This window comes from Acartia tonsa, chromosome 9 (assembly GCF_053477335.1).
Source record: "Acartia tonsa isolate MP-2025a chromosome 9, ASM5347733v1, whole genome shotgun sequence".
NCBI lineage: Eukaryota > Metazoa > Arthropoda > Copepoda > Calanoida > Acartiidae > Acartia > Acartia tonsa.
In genome coordinates, this window is record NC_137268.1 from 44,109,316 (window position 1) to 44,130,164 (window position 20,849).

Consider the following 20,849-nt stretch of genomic DNA (forward strand, 5'->3'; position numbering starts at 1 on the left):
TGCAAAATTGCACTAAATCTCATTTGCCAAACTTGCTAATTAGCAAGATTGAAAATTTAAAATTTTTTTTAAAAATTGGTGAAAATATGCAAAATCGCACTAAATCTCATATGCTAAACTTTTTAATTAGCAAAATTGTAAATTTTAAAAAAATATGCAAAATTGCACTAAATCTCATTTGCTAAACTTGCTAATTAGCAAGATTGAAAATTTAAAAAAAAATTTAAAAATTGGTTAAAATATGCAAAATCGCACTAAATCTCATATGTAAAACTTTTATTTAGCAAAATTCTAAATTTAAAAAAAAATATGCAAAATCGCACTATATCTCATATGCTAAACTTGCTAATTAGCAAGATTGAAATTTTAAAAAATTGGCGAAAATAGGCAAAATTGCACTAAATCTCATTTGCTAAACTTGCTAATTAGCAAGATTGAAAATTGAAGAAAATTGGCGAAAATATGCAAAATCGCACTAAATCTTATATGCTAAACTTGCTAATTAGCAAGATTGAAAATTTAAAAAAATTTGCAAAAATATGCAAAATCGCACTAAATCTCATATGCTAAACTTGCTAATTAGGAAGATTGAAAATTTTAAAAATTTGGCAAAAATATGCAAAATCGCACTAGATCTCATTTACTAAACTTGCTAATTAGCAAGATTGAAAATTTTAAAAAAATGGCAAAAATATGCAAAATCGCACTAAATCTCATATGCTAAACTTGCTAATTAGCGAGATTGAAAATTTTCAAAAATCGGCGAAAATATGCAAAATTGTTCTAAATCTCATATGCTAAACTTGCTAATTAGCAAGATTGAAAATTTTAAAAAATTTGCAACAATATGCAAAATTGCACTAAATCTCATATTCTAAACTTGCTAATTAGGAAGATTGAAAATTTTTAAAAATTTGGCGAAAATATGCAAAATTGCACTAAATCTCATTTACTAAACTTGCTAATTAGCAAGATTGAAAACTTAAAAAAAATTTCGAAAATATGCAAAATTGCACTTATAAAGCTAAGATAAAAGTTGCAAAATCGCACTATATCTCAAAATTTTCTAAAACTTGCTAATTAGCAAGATTGGGAATAAATCTAATTAGTGCTAAATTGCAATCATTAGCAATTATTAGCAAGATAGGTAATTTGCAAGTTTTCATTTTAAGTGAATTAGCAAGTTTTAGCACATTTTAAGATTTATTTCGAATTTGCAACTTTTATCTCAGCTTTTTTTTTGCGATTTTGTATATTTTAGCAACCCAAAAAAATTCGCCAAAAAAAAGCGTTTTCGCACATTTTCGCTAATTTTTTTTTTGCATGTTTATTCGCGATTTCGCAAGGTTTCGCAAAATATGCGATTTTGCAAACTTTCGCTAATTTTCGCAACATATAATCGCAAATATTTCGCGAATTCGCCATTTTTTCGCAATTTATTTGCGAAAGTTGGCGAAAATTTCGCAAATTTGTCGGCTGGGGAGGTCTTTAAAAAGTTAATGTGTGTGACATTAAAAGGAAAAGAAGAATAATTATTTCTCGCATCGTATTATGAACAGCTTTCCGCGAGTATAAAATTTACAATTATAAAATTAAAAACAGTATTTTAGCCTGGTTTTAATCTTATGGTTGTAAATTTTTATAATCGTAGAAAACTGGATGAAATTCGATTTTTCTCTTTTTCTCTTATGGCTGAGTACCGGTTCTAATCCACCGGATATCAAACGGTTTCGAATAAATACGAGAAAAAAAAACATTATATGATTAAATCGGTAATGTCCCAGCTCTCTCTACTAGTATATAACCAGGGATCTGCGGGGATAAGACAATGGATCATTAAATTATGTATTATGATAAATAAAAGTATTACTTTTGTTATTTAATTCTATTTAAAATTTAAGTCCCCAACGCTTTTAAAGCCAAAATAGTTAGAGAACATTTTACAGTCCAATGTCCCCTCCCTCCTTGCTAGTAACTAAGATGTTAAATATTGAAAGATTAATTACAACTTCAAAAATTGCAATTTAAATTTTTAATTAAATTTTGAAATTTGATCTCTGCTTTTAAAGTATTTAATTTTGTTAAAATTGGTGCGTTATGAAATCAATAACTAGATTAATTCGAATGTTTTTCCGTCAAATCCCTCTAAAACAACGGTCTCCTAAATTGTTGGTTGTCTGTGAATAGCATGATTTAAAATGTAGGGTAACTTTGTCGATATTCATCTGATTTTAGATTTGTTTTGGCAAAATATGTTAACAAAGGAGCTTTATTTCTTGATTAATATTATTACTCATCGACCAGCTTATATAAAGAAGGTTCGCTACTGAAATTATTTTACTTTCATGTAAAAAAAAACATTCAAAATGCTGATTTTGCCGTGTTTACGCAAAAATTAGCGAAATAGGTCAAAATCAAATTAATATTTTACATGGCCTTTTATGAATTATCTTTGAATTATAATTATGATTTATCTATAATAGTTATTTACCGGATCGTATTATAGACAGCTTTCCGCTGATATTGAAATAAAAAAATAATATTAAAACCAGTTTTGTTAGCCCCTAAGTCCTGGTCTAACAAAACTGGTATTATTATTATGATTTCTATTCTAATAATGGAAGTGAACCGGTTCTAATCCAGCGGATAATAATCGGTTCCGAAGCCATACTGAAAAATTTATATTAGTATTTTGTTCAACTTTATTATTACAAAGTTGTTCTTGTTTGTACATTATAGCATAACTAAAAAAATCAAAATTAATTTATCATTTATTTTGGTTCATCTTTACATTAGACTATAAGTTATTAGACCAATCTCAAAAATATCATCAAATTACCTATCCCAGATACTCTTTTAATCTTTGGCATAACTCCTTTTTAGTAGGGAAGCTACATTATCATTTACTTTGTATTATTGTCCGTACGTTCGAAAAGCAGTAGGTAAAATGTGATTTTCTCAGCTGTTATTTGATATAGACTGCTGATTCTTCTTGTTAAGATAATCCTTATGAAAGAGTGTCCACTCTACAACCTGTTTAGTGTCCGTCAGCCTGTCAGTCATGCTACAAGAGACTTACATTATTTTATTAAGGTTTCGTGATTTTCTATATTTTGATCATATACTTTTCTTCTTTCTTAATATTTTTTATGATCACCGAACATCTTCTTTATAAAACACTTTGTCTGTTCTTTAGCTAGAATTGCTCAGTCTTTTCTAGTATAACTGAACAATTTTATACCTAATATGATGTTAAGGAGTACTTTTAGCTTAGTAACACAGTCGTAAGAGGTTTCTCAGTATATTTAAGAATATATGTATACAACATATATATTCATACTGAAAATCATATTTTTAAAGCGATAAAGATTTCAAACATATATTTGTCATAGGCTATAACCAGTTGTTATAAAAAGAATACATATGGGCATAGACGTCCAAGGGGGGGGGGTTAAGGGGGTGATTAACCCCCCTCCCCCCAAATTTTTGGATTTTCAATTTTTACCCCCCCCCCCACCCAAATAAAAAAAATGCCTCTGTGAAATAAAGATTACCTCCCCCCCAAAATGAGCATATATATTTACACCCCCAAATTTTCAAAATTTTACCACCCCCAAAATAAAAAAGCTTGGACGCCCCTGCATATGGGAGAAATTACTTTTTTTTAACCCCCAAGTGGATTAAATCCTACGATTTCTAAAGAATAAAGATACCTTACGATTCGTGTTTTTTCAGCATGGCCAAGAACAGGTTTTTATTCAGCGGAAACTATTTAGATGTGGAACATTTTTCAACAGGTCTTCGAATTATAATTTTAGAGGGGATCCTATTTTCTGAAAACCTAATCCAATCATAAGCTTCAGTCTGACAGACATCGTTTCACTTTGCACTATCCTTACATAAAAGTAATTTGATGTTTGTCTCTCTGTTTGCTTGAAAGATCTCGCCAACTTCTGAACCAATATGGTTCTCCTTTACAGTGAATTTCATTAACTGGTCATGGGAAGGTTTATAACTATTTTTAGAGGGGTTACCTACTACCCTCCCAAGAGAAGTCGCCTACATTAATTTGATATCAGCACAAAAGATCATATATTATAGTATATTTGGAATCACGTGATGTACAGTTTCAATAAAGTTAACATTAGTTAGAACACATCAATACAAGTTATTGAAAGGTTGCGTGATGTTTTGTAGCCGATATTATTTAACAATATAAAAGGAGAGGGGTAAAGTTTTCTTTTGACTTTTCTTGACAAGTGATTCAATAATTTACAAATTTCAAGGTACTTGGGCTATTTGTTATGACTTTTTCGCGGTTTTTATTCTTAATGAAATAAATTTACTTAATAATAAACCTGAATACCAAAGGTTTTGTTTATATCTTGATTTTGTCATTTCATAACATAAGTAAAATGAACTAAGGTGGAGGGAATGGCCCCTCCTCAATCTTTAAACAGTGGAAAATCAAACTATTATTAGCACGCCATTTTATTGTTTTCTTTGGGAAATCATTCGACTTTATTTGTGTTTGTAATTTGACTAAGTTAGGTAAATTTGCGTTTAGTTAAGATTAATGTATTTGCATTGGACTTTGGCTATAATATGGTAGTAAATTCGCGAGGATTTACAATGCAACCGCTTTCAACATTTGAAGCCTAAAATTTAACATAAGCATGAAATGTTGATTATAGTCGGGTTTCAACAACCACATAATCTAAGACGAACCTAGTAATAGTGTCTAACTTTTTATCTTTGTGACGTAACAAAAATCGAATGATGAGAGGGGAGGTGGGAAAGGAAATCCCTAAAAAAGAGATGGATTTTTGTTACGTCACAAAGATAAAAAGTTAGGCACTATTACTAGGTTCTCTAAGACAGACAATCATAAAGAAAAGGAGTAATTTTTTTGGAATCGTAACTACTTCATATACTTAGAGGGCATGTCTGTACCTTTGACGGTCACTAAGAATAGATAGATAATGAAATTTACTGTATATTGTTTGCTGATTGAATGAGGTTACAGGTATATAATAATAATGTCATATTCAATGATTTTTTGACAAAACTGACTTTTAAAACTTTTCAATGGTTATTTAATTTGTCTTATTCTTCGTTGCATTTTGGCTTATTAGTTTTTCACTGCTATTATTGGTTGAAAATTCAATAAAAAGTTTTAACGCTGTTGAAAAAAATAACGTGCGAATGTCAAATTGAGTTGTGAAGATGAGAACCCAAAAAAATATCTTCCCTTCCCCCTGGTAATACCAGTAATTATTTAAAATTGTATAATTAAGATTTCCGCCGTGTTTGAGATCTTATTGAACAAACAGATAGATAGACTTACATATATTTAAAACTAGCAGATTTAGAAATTTCTCATATATACACTAATTTTGAGAAAATATATTTATGTAATATTCAAATGTTATTTGCTGGAGGCACTTTTGAATAAATAAAAGTCAAAAAGTAAATAAATGGAATTGATAGAACTAAATTGTTTTATTTTCTACAAAATAAAGAAAATCCATAAGAAGCGAAGCGATAGTAAGATATTAATTGTAGGACTGTTATAATTTGTATTGGAAATAAATCACTGAATATGACAAAAAAATCTGCTAAAATACAAGGAATAGCAAATTTACCATATTGGCCTAAGATCCTCAGGAAGAGAGGGGATAATGGACTACAAATTACACTAGTAGCCAAAGTTTAAAAACAACGCAAAAATTTAATTAATTGTTTTCCTTACTAGAAGTGTCCTAACTCTTGCAAACTATAATTTCAATATAAAAATGGGGTAATTTTGTTTATCATCATTTTGGCCTACTGGTTAGAATCAGATAAAGACAAACAGTAATTGCAGAGTAGCTGCGCCCAAAATGTAAGAGAAAACAGATTTAAAACTCGTCAAAAGTTTTTTTTGAACAATTTTAACTCGTTGCTGAAATATTTTACTTCAAAATTTTCAATTTATCAATCAATCTCTTTTTAACGTCTTGTTGTAGAAAGGTATAAGTATTCTGCTTAACAAAAAAGCAAAGCTCTAAAAAGGGTAGAACAAAATTAACACTTGTAGAGTGTAAGAATGAATAATCAGAATATAAATGCATGAAAGTTGAAACAGAATTGTAAGTAAAATTGTTAAGAAACAACTTAAATACATGATAATGTTTAAGGACTTGAAAATAGAGATACTTCGCTGTAACATTGCAAATTGTTGTCCTAGGAATCAGTATTCAAGAAATCAGCTCAATCGGATAATTATAATACATAAAAATTTGTTGTTAGAAAGTGAAAACATGTTTGAATTGGACGTATGGACATACTCCTAGCGATAATGGAGTTGCTACACTTTCTAAATCGTACTTAACTACTACAGAAATCATCATGCAAAGTTTGAAATCGTTAGGACAGTTCTAACATGCCTAAATTAACGAAAAAAGCTAACCGACGAACCGACCCTAATTATAGAAAAGCTTCGTTTTAAAAAATGATTGGTTTTAGTCTCGACACCTATTAAACCTGGAAGTTTTATATTAATACACAATTTTATTGGTTTATGTCGGCAACAAAGCAACTGATAAAGTAGGACATGGTTGACAAAATATCGACATGACGTTTTGTCTCTATATACTTTACTTCTACCATTATGACTAGTGTTTTATTAATGTAAAAACAGCACAAAAATGTACCACTTTTGCACCACTTTTGAATCCTGTGACGTAATAAAAATGTTTTTCTTTCCCACTTCTCCTCTCATCTCCCTCATTTATATGACGTCACAGGAATCAAAAGTGGTACAGATTGGGCTTCGTCATCGCATCGTATTATAGGCAGCTTTCTACGGAAATTATAATTTTAAAAATGGAGATTAAAACCAGTAATTTTTATCTCGAGGGTCCGAAGGCCTTGGCTAACAAAATTGGTATTAATGTTTTGATTTTTATTTCAATTTTCTTGGAAAAAATACATGATTTTCAGTATGGCTGAGAACCTGTTCTAATCCAGCGGATATTTATTGGTTTCGAAGCAATACTGGAAAAGTATTCTGCAAGAGGTTCTTTACCCCAATTAGTTTTTTGCTTGTTCATATATCTATGTTTTCATAAACGTGATTAAAAAATAGATCATTATCAAATTGTTTGAAATCTTCAATATACTTTTCAAAAAATACACCTACTCAACATAAAAGTATAATTTCTCAAAACAATTCCTAAGCAAATTTCATATTGAAAATTATTCCTAACTGGCGCAGCAATAACAAGTTGGGAAACCTTTGATCTTAAAAATAAGAAAAAATGGACTTTGAACTGGAGTACACCACCAATTATAATAAACAAAATAACCCTTTAAATGGACACTTACGATTTTTACAACCAAAAAGAAAATTTCATAAAGGTCCTAAAAGTTTTTTTTCTCAATGAATGAATGATCGTGTTTTGAGGAACAGTATGATTTACGGTACAGTGTCCCCTAACTTCCGAGGAATAAACAAAGAATTTAGGGTAATTTATTAGTCGTACAATGTACATACGGACGGAAGTATACTTGTACATCCACTGCTTATAGAGAAGCCTTGTTATAACTTTTCACGTGAGTAAAATTCAATTTAAGATATTGAAAATATGAAACTTTTTTTGAAAAACCTACCCACATCTTATCTTAAGTATTTATTTGTTAGAAGAGATTTTAATTATAAAATGTTTGTAATTAAACGTTTGAAGATATGGTTTTAGGAATTATAAAACGTGGATGACAACATCCTTAAAAATACATCTTAACAAGTCAGACCGCCAAACGATCAGAATGTTATTTTTAAATCTGATAATAGTTATTTCTCGCATCGTATTATAAACAGCTTTCCGCGGATATAGAATGTACAATTATGAGATTAAAACCAGTTTTTTTAGTCCCGAGGTGCCGAAGGCACCGGCTAAAAAACTGCTTTTAATTTTATGATTGTACATTTTTATATTCGTAGAAAGCTGGATATAATACGATGCTAGACATGGTTTTTTCGTATGGATCAGAACCGGTTCCTATCCACCGGATTCGAATGAATACGAGAAAAATGTTTAAGTAATAAGTCGTTACAACGCTGTATTTAAATGTATTTGTTATCGTTATTTTACATCAATATTTAGGCCAGTTTATTACATTGTATCTTATCGTTCTAGAAATCAATATTCCGAAAGTCTATAATCGAACTGTGTTTCCTAATGGTTTGACCAGCGGAAATTAAAGAGGCACATATTCAGAGAGAGAGAGAGATGTTTATTACACTAGTCCCCAAAGTTTTATAATAACATTTTCTTATTCATAACCTTAACAACTTGGGGGACTTCAGTGAATTTTGATTGGTTGTTTCATTGAGTTGAGTGTTCAATAGTTTAAACCACTAATTTTAATCTCTAGAAGGGGTAATTTTTGTATCAATTTCATTGGGTTTGTAAATCAATTTATCGGCCATTGTCTTATCCCTTTTGACTCTGTAAATATTACTTATAATTAATCTATTAATTTTATTTTTATAATAAATTTAACAACTGTTTCAGGTATGTGACTTTATCGTAGGAGTAATCCTCTACAATTATATAAACCTCACGTGATGGTCGAAAATTTACAGTTTCGAAGCTACTATATAATTAAGGCTTGCCTGTGGCATTAGTGGCATAATGGATTTAGAATACGTGTACATATCGACAGGAGAAATTTTGTTATCAATTTGGGTTGCTAATATGAATCTCATTTATTGGTCAGTTCGTTCATCCAGCAGGAGGCGAGAAATTTGGGTAAATGGGTAGAAATGGGGTTTCATTATTTTAGCCAGCAGGGAGTTTCACTATATTAGAGAAGATAAAAATCTGGTGTAACATCAATTATGTATCGATAAGTGGCATTATGAAGATGTTAAATAAAAGTGGTTATGGATGACACATAATAAAATAATAGTTGCCAAGACTGACATATTATCGAAATAACAAGAATATTATAAATCCTTATATGTAAGGGGGGGGGGGGGGGGGGGTTTAATGCAACCATCTCGTAATCAGTGAGCAAATGGCACTTAGAATTCGAATTTCCATCTGAAATTTTGCATGAGTAATCCTTGGTAGGTCTATTTTCCCTAAATCGAACAAAAAGTTGGAAAAGTAACGGCTAACGGCTGGCGGCTCAGCTGTTTTGTAATTTTTTTGATATCTATATTGCAAATTAGTCACGAAACCTCTCTCAACATAATACTCTTTTCTACTCCAAAACGCTATCAAACGGTTCTACACGGTAGCTGTTGGTGCTAGAAGTTTTAAAAATGGTTATTGCTATCATTTAACATGAATTAAACTAAAGATATGTTTTAAAAAGTTGATTCCTACGTAATTGATGATGGATTTACCCTAAAAATAGGCTAAAAACGGCTGAACGGCTGAGCCGCTAGCCGTTACTTTTCCAACTTTTTGTTCGATTTAGGGAAAATAGACCTACCAAGGATTACTCATGCAAAAGTTCAGATCGAAATTCGAATTCTAAGTGTCATTTGCTCACTGATTACGAGATGGTTGCATTAAACCCCCCCCCCTTAATATTATGTCTGTCTGTATCAAACAATCAGGCTAACCGCTGAACCGATTTCGTTCTCCTTTAAAATGTATCTTCTCATGTGTCCTGAGTAGGTTTATAACTATTTTCGGGAAGGGTACAACCATCATCCTAGGAGAAATCACTCTAGAATTAAATTATTTAACCTTCCCTCCCCCCCAAAAAATGTTCTCTGTATAGAACAAAATTTAAAGGGGGTATTGAGAAGTTTTTAAAAATTATATTAAATAATATCAGGGTGTTTTTTTAAACTATCGTCCTTGTTAAAAAAAATCTTTAATAAAGTAGCTTCTAAGACCTTTGTACCAAAAATCATGGTTTAATTTTTATTCTTAATAGGTATGCTTTAATTTTTATTACTTTAGACCCTCTTTTGATACCAGATAAATAGACAAAATTTTATTTATAAAAGAAACAAGATGTATAAGTGTGTCTCTGTAGCTTAGATAACGCCAACCACTAACGATATGGTAATCTTTTGCAGTGAAGCTTTTTATAGATCTAGGGAAGGTATATTACTATCTGAGAGAAATCATCCCTGGATAAAAACAAACCCATTTTTTTAAAATCATCTTTTAACTAAAGTGGATGGTCAACATACCCCTCCCTTACCTCAATTGCCCCTAGAGGCATATAGGAGTGAAGTCGCTAATAAAGAAATCTCAATAATATTTGTAAGCTTTCAAAGAAAGAATTTTGTGATATCATAATTTGTTTAGCTTTCAATGACCAATACATTCATATCAAATTTTAAACAGCATATAAATGTTCTAAATTAGCTAATAAACCCACGTTATATTTCAAGATGTCGGTCTGTCTGTCCTTATGGCATTTCTCTATTTATGTTAGTTTCATATGGATTTTCTGTTCTTCTGAACCGATATTGGGTCTCTTTCTTTGGGCAAGATTTACATACATAGGTCCAGGGAGATGGTTTTAAGCTAATTTATTTTCAGATTTAAGTCTTTGGAAGGTTTTAGGATATTTTTCTAACCCCTTTGATTATGGAGCCCTTAGATGCTAGGGGCATATCCGCTAGTTTGTCTATAAAACTGTATCTATCATCATCTTATCCCCTTAGTTTTCAGAAAAGCAGCAAAATCTAGAGGCTCAGCCACTAGCTATTATTTACTGTTGTTATATAATTAGACTTTATAACAAAACCTAACACATACATATAATAAAACCAGGGAGGGAGGGGACATTAGGCTGTTTGATACACAAGTCCCCAAAGTTTTATAACACCGGTTTCTTATTCGGCTTAACAACTTTGGAGACTTTTTAAAATTTGAATGGTTGATTAATTTTATATGAGTGGCCAAATATTACTACCATTAATTGTAATTTACATAAGTGATAACATTGTGTATGTACATCAATTTATCAGTCATTGTCTTATCCCTTTAGATCCCTGCAGGGACAAGGGAATGTCTTTCTGACCAACAATTCTATTAAAATCATACAATCTAATCACGAAACCTTTAAAAGTTTTGAATGTTATGGATGATTCAACTATTATCAAAAAGGGTTTATAGTAAAGTACATAAGGGTTTAAATTCGCTAAATCTCATCACTAAACCTCAATATTAAATAAGAAATTAGCAGACAATAATTCAAAACAAACAACAGAATTCTTACTCAACAATTCAAAAGTAGGGAGATTAAAAAACATTTTTACTTACTTCCTAAAATTAAAATCTTTAATTTTTTTTCTTTTCCATAATATTTGTAACTGATTAAAGACAAAAAACAAAATATTTTATTAAATATTTACTTTGATGCATTTTCAAACACTTTTATTAACCCCTTAAGGCAAGTTAAGACAAAAGTTTCATATTGATTCAATAATTAAAATACATCTTAAAAATAAAATTTATTGTTCATTACTTATTAAAACAAGGATGACAACATCCATAAGCGAAGCTCTGAAATTGAAGGACAAACAAACACTAACTCTAGTAGAGTGTTAGAACTGAATAAACTGAATATTAATGCATATGTCTACAAAATTGTAAGTAAATTTGTTGCAAAACCGATTAAATTCATGTTACTGTTTAAGGACATAATGACGTTCTTAGGACTTGATTATAGAGATGCTTCGCTTATAACACTATACCTTGTTGTAATAGGAATCAGTATTAAAAAAATCTGATGACTAGGATAATTTTAACATACAAAAATTTGTTGTAAAAAAAGTAAAAAATAAGCCTGTTTTAAATGGACGTATAAACTTTCTAGTAACGATTATAGAGTTGCTGCGCTTTCTAAGTGGTACCTAAAGGAATTAGCATGTAAAGTTTAAAATTCATAGGACAATTCTAACCTTTTTAAATTAACCGAAACAGCTAACTGTAACGGAAAGACGTACGGACTTACGGACCGACCCTAATTATAGAAAAGCTTCGCTTTTAAAAAATAAATAAACATAAAATACTAAATTCTATTTGACGAACAACCTAATAACAAATTAGCATAAAAAAAGATATATTGGTGCCTTACCACAAAGTTGCCTATTAAGCACTGATCCCCCTCCTTATTTAGATTATATCTTTTGGTTTCCTTAATGCTATACCAAAAGGAATCCCGCCCCTTTGATCGTTTACAATTTGTTTTAAATTAATGGTAGGGAAAGTTAGGCTTCTGTGCTCTACAAGGCACTTCGGGGAAAATTACCCATTTTTAAATTCTGTAAAAAGTTTGTAAATTGTTAATATTAGAGAAGATTTGTTATTTTTATATACAAGTATTGCAGGACATGATAAATCATTTTATGATTTTAGAGAAGCTCCTTATTTACATTCCCTATTTTGACACTTCCCTCCAACTTGTTTTGCAATTAGAGGCAAGATGTTGTCAAGAAATACCAAATTAAACCACAACAAATATCATTAAATGTATGATTTGGAAAAGCATAGTTATGTAGTTCAGAATTTTATTGCTAGGTGTCGTAAAAACCTTTTTTGAATTTAAATTTGTATATGAGATAAATATCTAAACAGTCTTAAATATTGTTCAAAGTATTACAGCTATCCACTCTTTAGAATTTTTATTAAATTTATTCACTATTTAACATATAATTTACGAGGAGTTTATGATTTAGATAAAATACCTAAAAATTGTAAAAACGCTTTGTTTCTGCTCATACATCTTTAAACTGAATGTGCAAACAAAATCTGACAATCCTTTTAGCATGGCTTTTAGTAAACAGAGCAAAAAGTATTAAAATAATGCTTGAGTTTCTTATCAAATTTTGCCAAAAGTTGCTTTATCTCATCATCAAGTTTAAACTGGAAATCTAAGAAATCCGCTCTAAAGCATTGTTTGCCAGAATAACCTTCCCTTGTCCCTGGATCCCTGTAACATAACAGAGGTAGATGAAATCATCGAGGCGTAACTCCTTTTTATATGTCCTCATAAAACAGTTAATTTTACCTAACTTGTAATAGCAAAACTAATCTAAAACTATAAATGGTTCTACTTTGGGATCAAGTCAAGCTGAGTATGCCAATAGCCTGTTTTGGCACACGCTACTTGACTTGGGGGAATATTGGCATACTCTACTTGACTAGGGGGAATATTGGCACACTCTGCTTTACTTGGCGTAATATTGGCATACTCTGCTTTGCTTGTCAAGATATGCTTTTTCTAAAATTTTGAAGTAATTTATGTATATACTAGTGGCTACGCCTCTAGAGGCATCTAGGGGCACTTAAGAAGGAGAGAGTCGAATTTAATTCCCAATTTCTTATTTTAGATTTAAAAAAAAAAAATTTTTAAATTGGGGGGGGGGGGGCGAAAAAAATTTTTTTTTTAGGGGGGGTGCCCCCCACTCATTTTTATTTTAGTTCAAAAAATTAAAAAAAGATTTTTTTTGGGGGGGGGGAATTTTTCATTTTTTTGGGGGGGGGGGAGGTTGGGGGTGTCCCACCCCCCAAGAAAATAGTTATAAACCTTCCCGGGACCTATGAGAAGCTACCCTGTTAAGGAGAACCTGATCGGTTCAGCGGTTAGCGAGATCCTTCGGTACAGACACACAGATACACAGACACACAGACATCCTGTTACTTTAGTATAAGGATACTAGCGTCTCCACCCCCCCTCGATGTCTCTAGGGGCATTTGCAGAAAGGGGAGAGCTGAAAATATCCTTTACATTTAAGTTTTAAAAAGAAAAACTATTGTAACAAAATCATAGTATTTAAAAGGACCTATAAGAAGCTTCATTGAAAGAAGAACCATTACAGTCCATTGATTAGTGAGATCTTTTATTTTGAAATTTTAACGGTTTTAGGCTAATTTTCGTAACTTTTCTACTACTTGGAAGGCACCGGCTAAAAAAACTAGTTTTAATCTTATGATTGTACAAGTACATTTCTATATTCGTAGAAAACTGGATATAATACGATGCTAGACATAGTTTTTTTCGTATTCATGAGAACCGGTTCCTATCCACAGGATTCAAATGAATACGATAAATTTGTTAAATTCATCTTTTTTATTTTTTTTGTCATGCTGCTTTGTTTTATAAACTATTGGCATAAAATGCTTTACTTGATGAAATATTGGCATACTATGTTTTACTTGGGGGAATATTGGCATACTCTACTTGACTAGGGGGAATATTGGCACGCTCTGTTTTACTTGTTGCCATTGGCACACTCAGCTTGACTTGATCCCTACTTTGTTCTGGGCGTTTTACCTGAAAACGCCTTGTCGAGCACTGTTATAACCCGTATTATGCCATAAATTTAAAATAAGAGGAGTAATTTTTGTTTGTTTGTTGTTTTACTTTAGAACATGTTGGGGTACAAATTATTCTGGGAATCTCCCCTAAGTTTTAATTTGTCAAATACATAAGAAAAACAGTAAATTAAAATGTAGAAAATCTTCGTTTATTTCTAAAGTCTGGCTGTTTTTAGAAACATAAAATTTTGCTTAATTATAGAAACACATATCAACGGATCTAAAAAATAATTGGTAGAAAGTGTTGTTAGCAATCTATAATACAAAGTAGAACGATGTCTGTCTGTCCGTCTGTCTGTCCCTTAAGATCTCGGTAACCACTGAACCGATCGGATTCTACTCTTCAGGGTATATACCTATTGGTCCTGTGGTGGTTTTAAGCTATTTTCTTGGGGGGTGGGACACCCCCAACCCCCCAAAAACAAAAAACAAAAAAACCCAATTTTTTTTTTGCTTCAGATTTCCTTGGTCCTTTAACGAATTTCGCCTTCATTATTTTTATCACCTCTTGAGGCACAGCCCCTAGAGGCTAGGGGCGAAGCCAAAAGTATTTTTATAAAACAGTGATTTTAAAGTCAACACTGGCCAATATATTGGTCAGTTTAGCAAAATTTCTTGTTCTATATACTTAACTAGTGGATGCGTCCCTAGCATCTAGGGGTTCTATATATACGTATGTATATAGAAAAGCAAAAATAATAGCCTAAAACCATCTCAGGACCTATAAGAAGACTTACTGTAAAGGTGAACCATATCAGGTTCAGCGGTTATCGAGATCTTTCGCTACAGACAAAAAAAGCTTACTACTTTATAAAATAGGATAAGCAGGCATTATGTCTTTATGTCTGATAAGATGTTGTAAATATATGTTTGAATTTTGTGGTAAATTGATTAAACTTAAATTTTTTGGCTTTAATTCTACTATCTTAAAACTAAACTCTCAAAAGTGGGTTGTTATACTTTTAAAAGTTTTTTCCTTATACATACATAAAAAAAACTTAGGCTAATTATATAACACTTGTTTGCTGCTTTTTATAAAAGTTTAAAGAATGTAAAGAATATAAAAACAAGGATGACAATATCCATAGAATGTAAACCACAGAAATATCAGTCATGTATTCATAATTGGATCCTAGTAAAAATATATAAAAAAAAATATTTACCTTGGTCCATGATAAACGAAATATTTTAAGAGAACGTTCTCATTAATGAGAGAAATCATTACAAAAATTGTCTTCTGGGCAGCACTCTGAAAACTATTAGACGAACGGACAGATTGATGTTTTTTTAAAGTTATAGAGTAGCTTCGCTACTTCGAAGAATGATAATTATTTTTTTATGGGAAAATTGTTATGTCTTCCGGTTTGCCATTTTTATTTTATTTCTTGCAATTTTTTTACTTTTGCTTTATTATTTTACTGCTGGCTTTGCCTCCAGCCTCTTGGGTTTTCCAAAGAGGGTGGCTGGGTATTTAACCTCAAATTTATAAATTAATAAAACTGGATATATAGTACGATGCTATACATAATTTTTCAGTATGGCTGTGAACCGGTTCCAACCCACCGGATATTAATCGGTTTCGAAGCGATACTGGAAGGAAAGATAATTCCAGTCATTTACAAGATCATAGCATACATACTGCATATAAACCATACATTTACTCACAAATTTTTACAGCAAAGGATTATATAATAAGAGTATAGACGACTTTTATTATTTTTGTACTTTTCAAAAATGTCTCAAAAGTCTTTTTGGGTATCACTGAAAGGCACTAATTTACTTAAAAAACAACTTTGGGTTTAGAGTTTATTTAGTGTGAAGAAGATTTTTGTCAGTAGATTCCTTTACAAATGAGGTAGAATGTTTGTATGTCTGTCTATCGGTCTGCTATTATCTGAACAGATACATTTTTTATCCTTTTACGGGAAGCTTTTCGCGGATCTTAAACAGGTCATTTTTTTATTGAAAGAGAATTATTTTAAAAAATTTACATAAGAGAAAAACTATATGAAGCTATGTCTAAATCTTTCTACCGGTACTATTTTTATTTTTCCCTATTCCATGTTCCTATCCCTGCGGAGCCCCACCTTTGACGCAACTCTGTATTGCAGCGGGCTGGGTAAGTGGGCCAACAAAGCAGCAAAAAAGTAACCTATTTTTTTGCGTAATTTTTTAAAAACCTTTAGGGATATGATATGATAATAAAATTACTTTCTTATCCCCAATATCTAGGAAGCTAGATTTTATTGAGCTCTCTTAGTTTGTGAGATGGCTTCGCCACTTTTGCCATAATTGTTTTTGTTTTCACCAACACAAAATTGGTAAAATTATCATGTTCAAACGTACATATACAATACATAACATAGCTATTATATTTTATTAATATGAGGGGGAGGGAACTAAAATATCGATTTTTCCATCGCTACAAAACAAATTTTATTATCTTTCGGTTGATTAGATAAAAATATACTATTATACTACATACTTTTATAGTTTAAATGTAATTTTAGTACATATTGCGCAACCTTACTTATTTAATGTCTCAGATGTTTTTTATTAGCTTTTTAAACATACCAAAAACACATATATATTACCAAATTTTAAAATACCCTATTGATTTTTTAAAAATAATTTATCCTAATTAGGGACCGAACTTTAAGTTATCATTTCTATTTATTTTGTTCCTTATTATTTCAAATGGTTAATCAATCGTTCCATTCAAAAATGCGCGAAAAGACAGGTAGTTGAGTGAAGTTAGTGGTTTCCTTCATGTAACAGCTCCAAGCGAACGTCCGTTCGTCCGTCCGATATCCGACGGTGTATTGGCATTTTATTTTGGTTTGATGGAAAGGGGGGAGGAGCGTTTTGTAGATTTTAGTTTTGGTTCGTCAAGGTTGTTTGAGTAAGGTTTAGAATTAATTTGATTGTTTTTTAACACAAGATAAATATTTAAGATAAGGGATAAGATAAAAGTCTTTAATTTTGCTTCATTATTTTTTTCATCTATAACAAGAAATAGTAAGTTAGAAATGGATGCAGAATATACGTGGATATTATGACAGGGAAAAATTGTCATTAATCTTGGTTGATATTCCCCTGTCATTTATTGGTCATTAATTCAGTAGGAGGGAAGGTGGTGGGACAAAGAGAGTGGAAGGGGGATTGTTATTAAAGCCAGCTGCGTATTTCGGTTTATTAGAGAACATGAAAATATGTAGTAAGATCCAAGAAATACTATATCCATTAATTTAAAGGGCAAATATAGGTTCGATATGATATGAGCTTATATCAAAGGTGCCATTACATACTTTTAGAATATCTATGCCAAATTTAAAAATTCAAAAAAATCCTTAAGTAGATTTTGCAATTTTCTGTTTCAATTGAACATATAATAAATGAGATTGCCGACAAAATCGTTTATTTTAGCCCTTTACAAGACGTGTTTTTGACTATTTTGCTTAAGTTTGATTGACTATTACATTGGCACGCACCTTAAAAGATAATTTAAATGTTTATTATTTTAGATTATATACTAGTTTATTTAATTTTTTAAAAAGCATAAAAATAATTTGCGTAGAAGGGCGTCAGGAGTATTGACAGGGTAAATAATACGTCTTAAAGTTTATTTTCTGTACAGAGATCTTTGATTAATTCATGATGATATAAACAACCCTTGTGTACGCATTTTCAACACACACGGCCACAAAAAAACAGGGATTTGAAATTATTCTTCCTCCAAGAAAATTTATCGATTATTTTTTTTTTACTTTTTACATTATTTGATATTTTTTTTAACTTTTAAATAATTTATTTTATGAAGGTAGAATTATTGGTTTCCACGTTATAACGACTATCATTTAATGAAAGCTTTTTAATTCAACCTTGCCACTAAGCTTTGTGTGATGCTAGGGTGTTTGAGTTCTTAGGGAACCACACTAATTACATAATATTTTCTTCAAGATTGACGGGTTTTAAGCTATAAACAGACTTATACAATTGAATATGTCAATATTTTTAAGTTATTTATAATCTATGGAATTGCACGTTTTTTTTGAGCCCATATCATATTCAACCTATATTCGCCCTTTAAAGAAGATTAGATCCTAACAAGGGTATCTTTGAAATAGTTGCACTAATTATGTTGTGCCTGTCAGGAAATCTTTATATTAGCCTCAGAGTTTAATAATAATCTAACTCAACTCCTCATTTGATAAAGAAGTCTGCTAGTTAAAGGTATTACATTTAAATGACATGACAAAGCCATTGTATGTTTGATCACAGGAATTACATAATTATTCATCAATTGAATATCAATTTGAGATAAAATAAGATTTTAATACTATTGTTTGAATTAAAACAATTAATCATAATGACAATATCTCAACTTACTTTTGTATTCTACTTTTTGTTACAAAGAAAGTTACATATCAGTTAGTTGTGACATTTCAGGTGTAATGTATAATTAGAACAAGGATTGAATTGATCTATTTGAATAGCAAAGTCTTTTAATCATAGAGACAGTATATTAGAGAGCTATGATATCTTTACGCTTAACTCTATTGTCCTATTGAAAGAAAAAACTTTCCGTCTTAATTTTCCATTCATTGTAGAATTATCTCTGCTATGAGTAACCTCTGAGGTTAAGTAATTTTGTCCACAAAAAGATGCACATTTTTCTCGCTGATAAGTGAAATAATTCACAAATTGAGAATGTTGCCAACTACTCAGTACAAAAGAGATAATAACGAATAGAGTCCTAACCTGGGATCATGAAAAGGATTAGATCTAAAGGCTAGATGTTTGGTTTGGAGTCAGCATGGAAATCATCTTATTCAGGGTAACTCCCTTGATTATAATTAGATTATTGTTATAAGAGTATAGCACATAAGAATTTAGCTATTTTCAACAAATTTAATGAAACTGTCTTGATTCAGTATAAAATTTGAGTGAGTCTCTAGTTTATTTTACCTCCAATTCTAGTTAAGTATAAAACTGGAAATTGCAAGTCAACAACATTTTGGCAAATGTTTATTTTTGCTCTAAAAATGATTCTATTAAAATGTTATTATTTTGTAATTTGATAAGACATTTTATAAATAATTGTCTGGCCTAAATATTTTAGTTTTGCTGAATAAATTACGTAGAAATTCAATCATTAACCTTTGTCTTTCATTGAAATAAGTTGATTTTTGTAATGGTAGAAATTTTTGAATATCAAAGTTCCCTTGTAAAGCACAAATTGTAATAGTTACAGCCATCAAGTATAATATTACAAAAGTCACTGTTTTTATGAGTGACAAATAACATATAAAAAAAAGGCTTTCGTTTAAAAAATTCTCATAATAGTTGCTTATTTAACCATTCTCTCAACCCTTTATTCTCCCTACATTAAAATAACCGTTGGGTGAAAATGAATAATCTTGACCAAACCCACTTCCTGTGTAAAACCCCGAAATTCTAATCTACAAAATCCGCGTTCCACCCCATGCCGTGCAATATACGGACAAAATGTTTCCCAACATAAGAAAGACAACACACACACACACAATATTATTTAGTAGGATATGTGCAAGTGTGTAAAGCTATACAACAATATAATATAGTGACAGTGTTATTATTCATGTGATTTCAAGCATTTTTGCAGTGATTTTTAGCGCATTTTTGCAGTGAATTATATGCAGAAAGTGTTTGTTATATGATTTATGGTGGTCTTATAAGGCCACAGTCATTATTTATGTAAGTATTTCTTTTATCTTTCAATAAGTATTTAATAATATCCCCATATCTCTAATAACTAGTTTTTCTGTAAAAAAAAATACTTTCTTTCTGCAAATTTTAACAGTTTTTTGCAGACAGCTTCACGTATGCAAAATTTAACAGTGATAAAATTGAAGCTTAAAAAAGGAAAAAGGTGATTAAATAAAATTTTTGTGATTAATACATAGGTTTTTTATTTCCTTTTTTATTTTTGAAAGTACATTTATTAAAAGGTTTACTCATACAACAGCTTTGAATTTGTGTCTATTTTGTTAACTTTTATCTGTTTTACCCATAGATGGGCAGGTTTTAAGCTATTTTAACAGAGTTTAAGTCTTATTTAATTAAAAATTACGTATGCTTGCGTTACTAGTAGAAGCATTAGATGTGGTTATGACAGCTTTTAGGCTATTTTCGAGTGCTCATTTATCTAAACTCAATCCTTTCTTTTAGTGTTTACTTATATTGATTTTAAAGGATATTGATTCCTTTAAGTTAGATTTGGTACGTCAAAAATTCCCCCCTCTAAGTTTGTATTTGAATCATTTACTTAATTAAACTTCATTATAAATCATTATGTTCCCCTTTTGTGTCCTTTAAATAGCCCATAACCCTGCGGGGACTATCGATTTCCTAGCCCAAAATTAATCTTGCATTATATATGTAAAATTCTATCTTATTTTCTTTTTAAACCCTTTGTTATGTACAGTTAAAAACGCATAGTGATAAATTAGAAAAATTAATTTTTAA

General features: G+C 30.6%; 1 protein-coding gene across 8 annotated transcripts in view; it reads left to right on the forward strand.

Annotated features, from left to right (window-relative positions):
* Nucleotides 1–20,849, forward strand: part of LOC145329033 (rho guanine nucleotide exchange factor 10-like) — a 216,333-nt gene that overhangs the window by 133,135 nt on the left and 62,349 nt on the right. Inside the window, exon 1 of one of the 8 annotated variants that reach the window (XM_080173046.1) lies at nt 19,860–20,078. The exons of the other annotated variants lie outside the window; for them this stretch is intronic. Within the exon in view, the coding sequence (XP_080029172.1) occupies nt 20,038–20,078 (41 nt within the window). The 5' untranslated portion in view covers nt 19,860–20,037. Of the gene's footprint in view, nt 1–19,859; nt 20,079–20,849 lie in introns of those variants that run through there. 8 annotated transcript variants of the gene reach the window in all.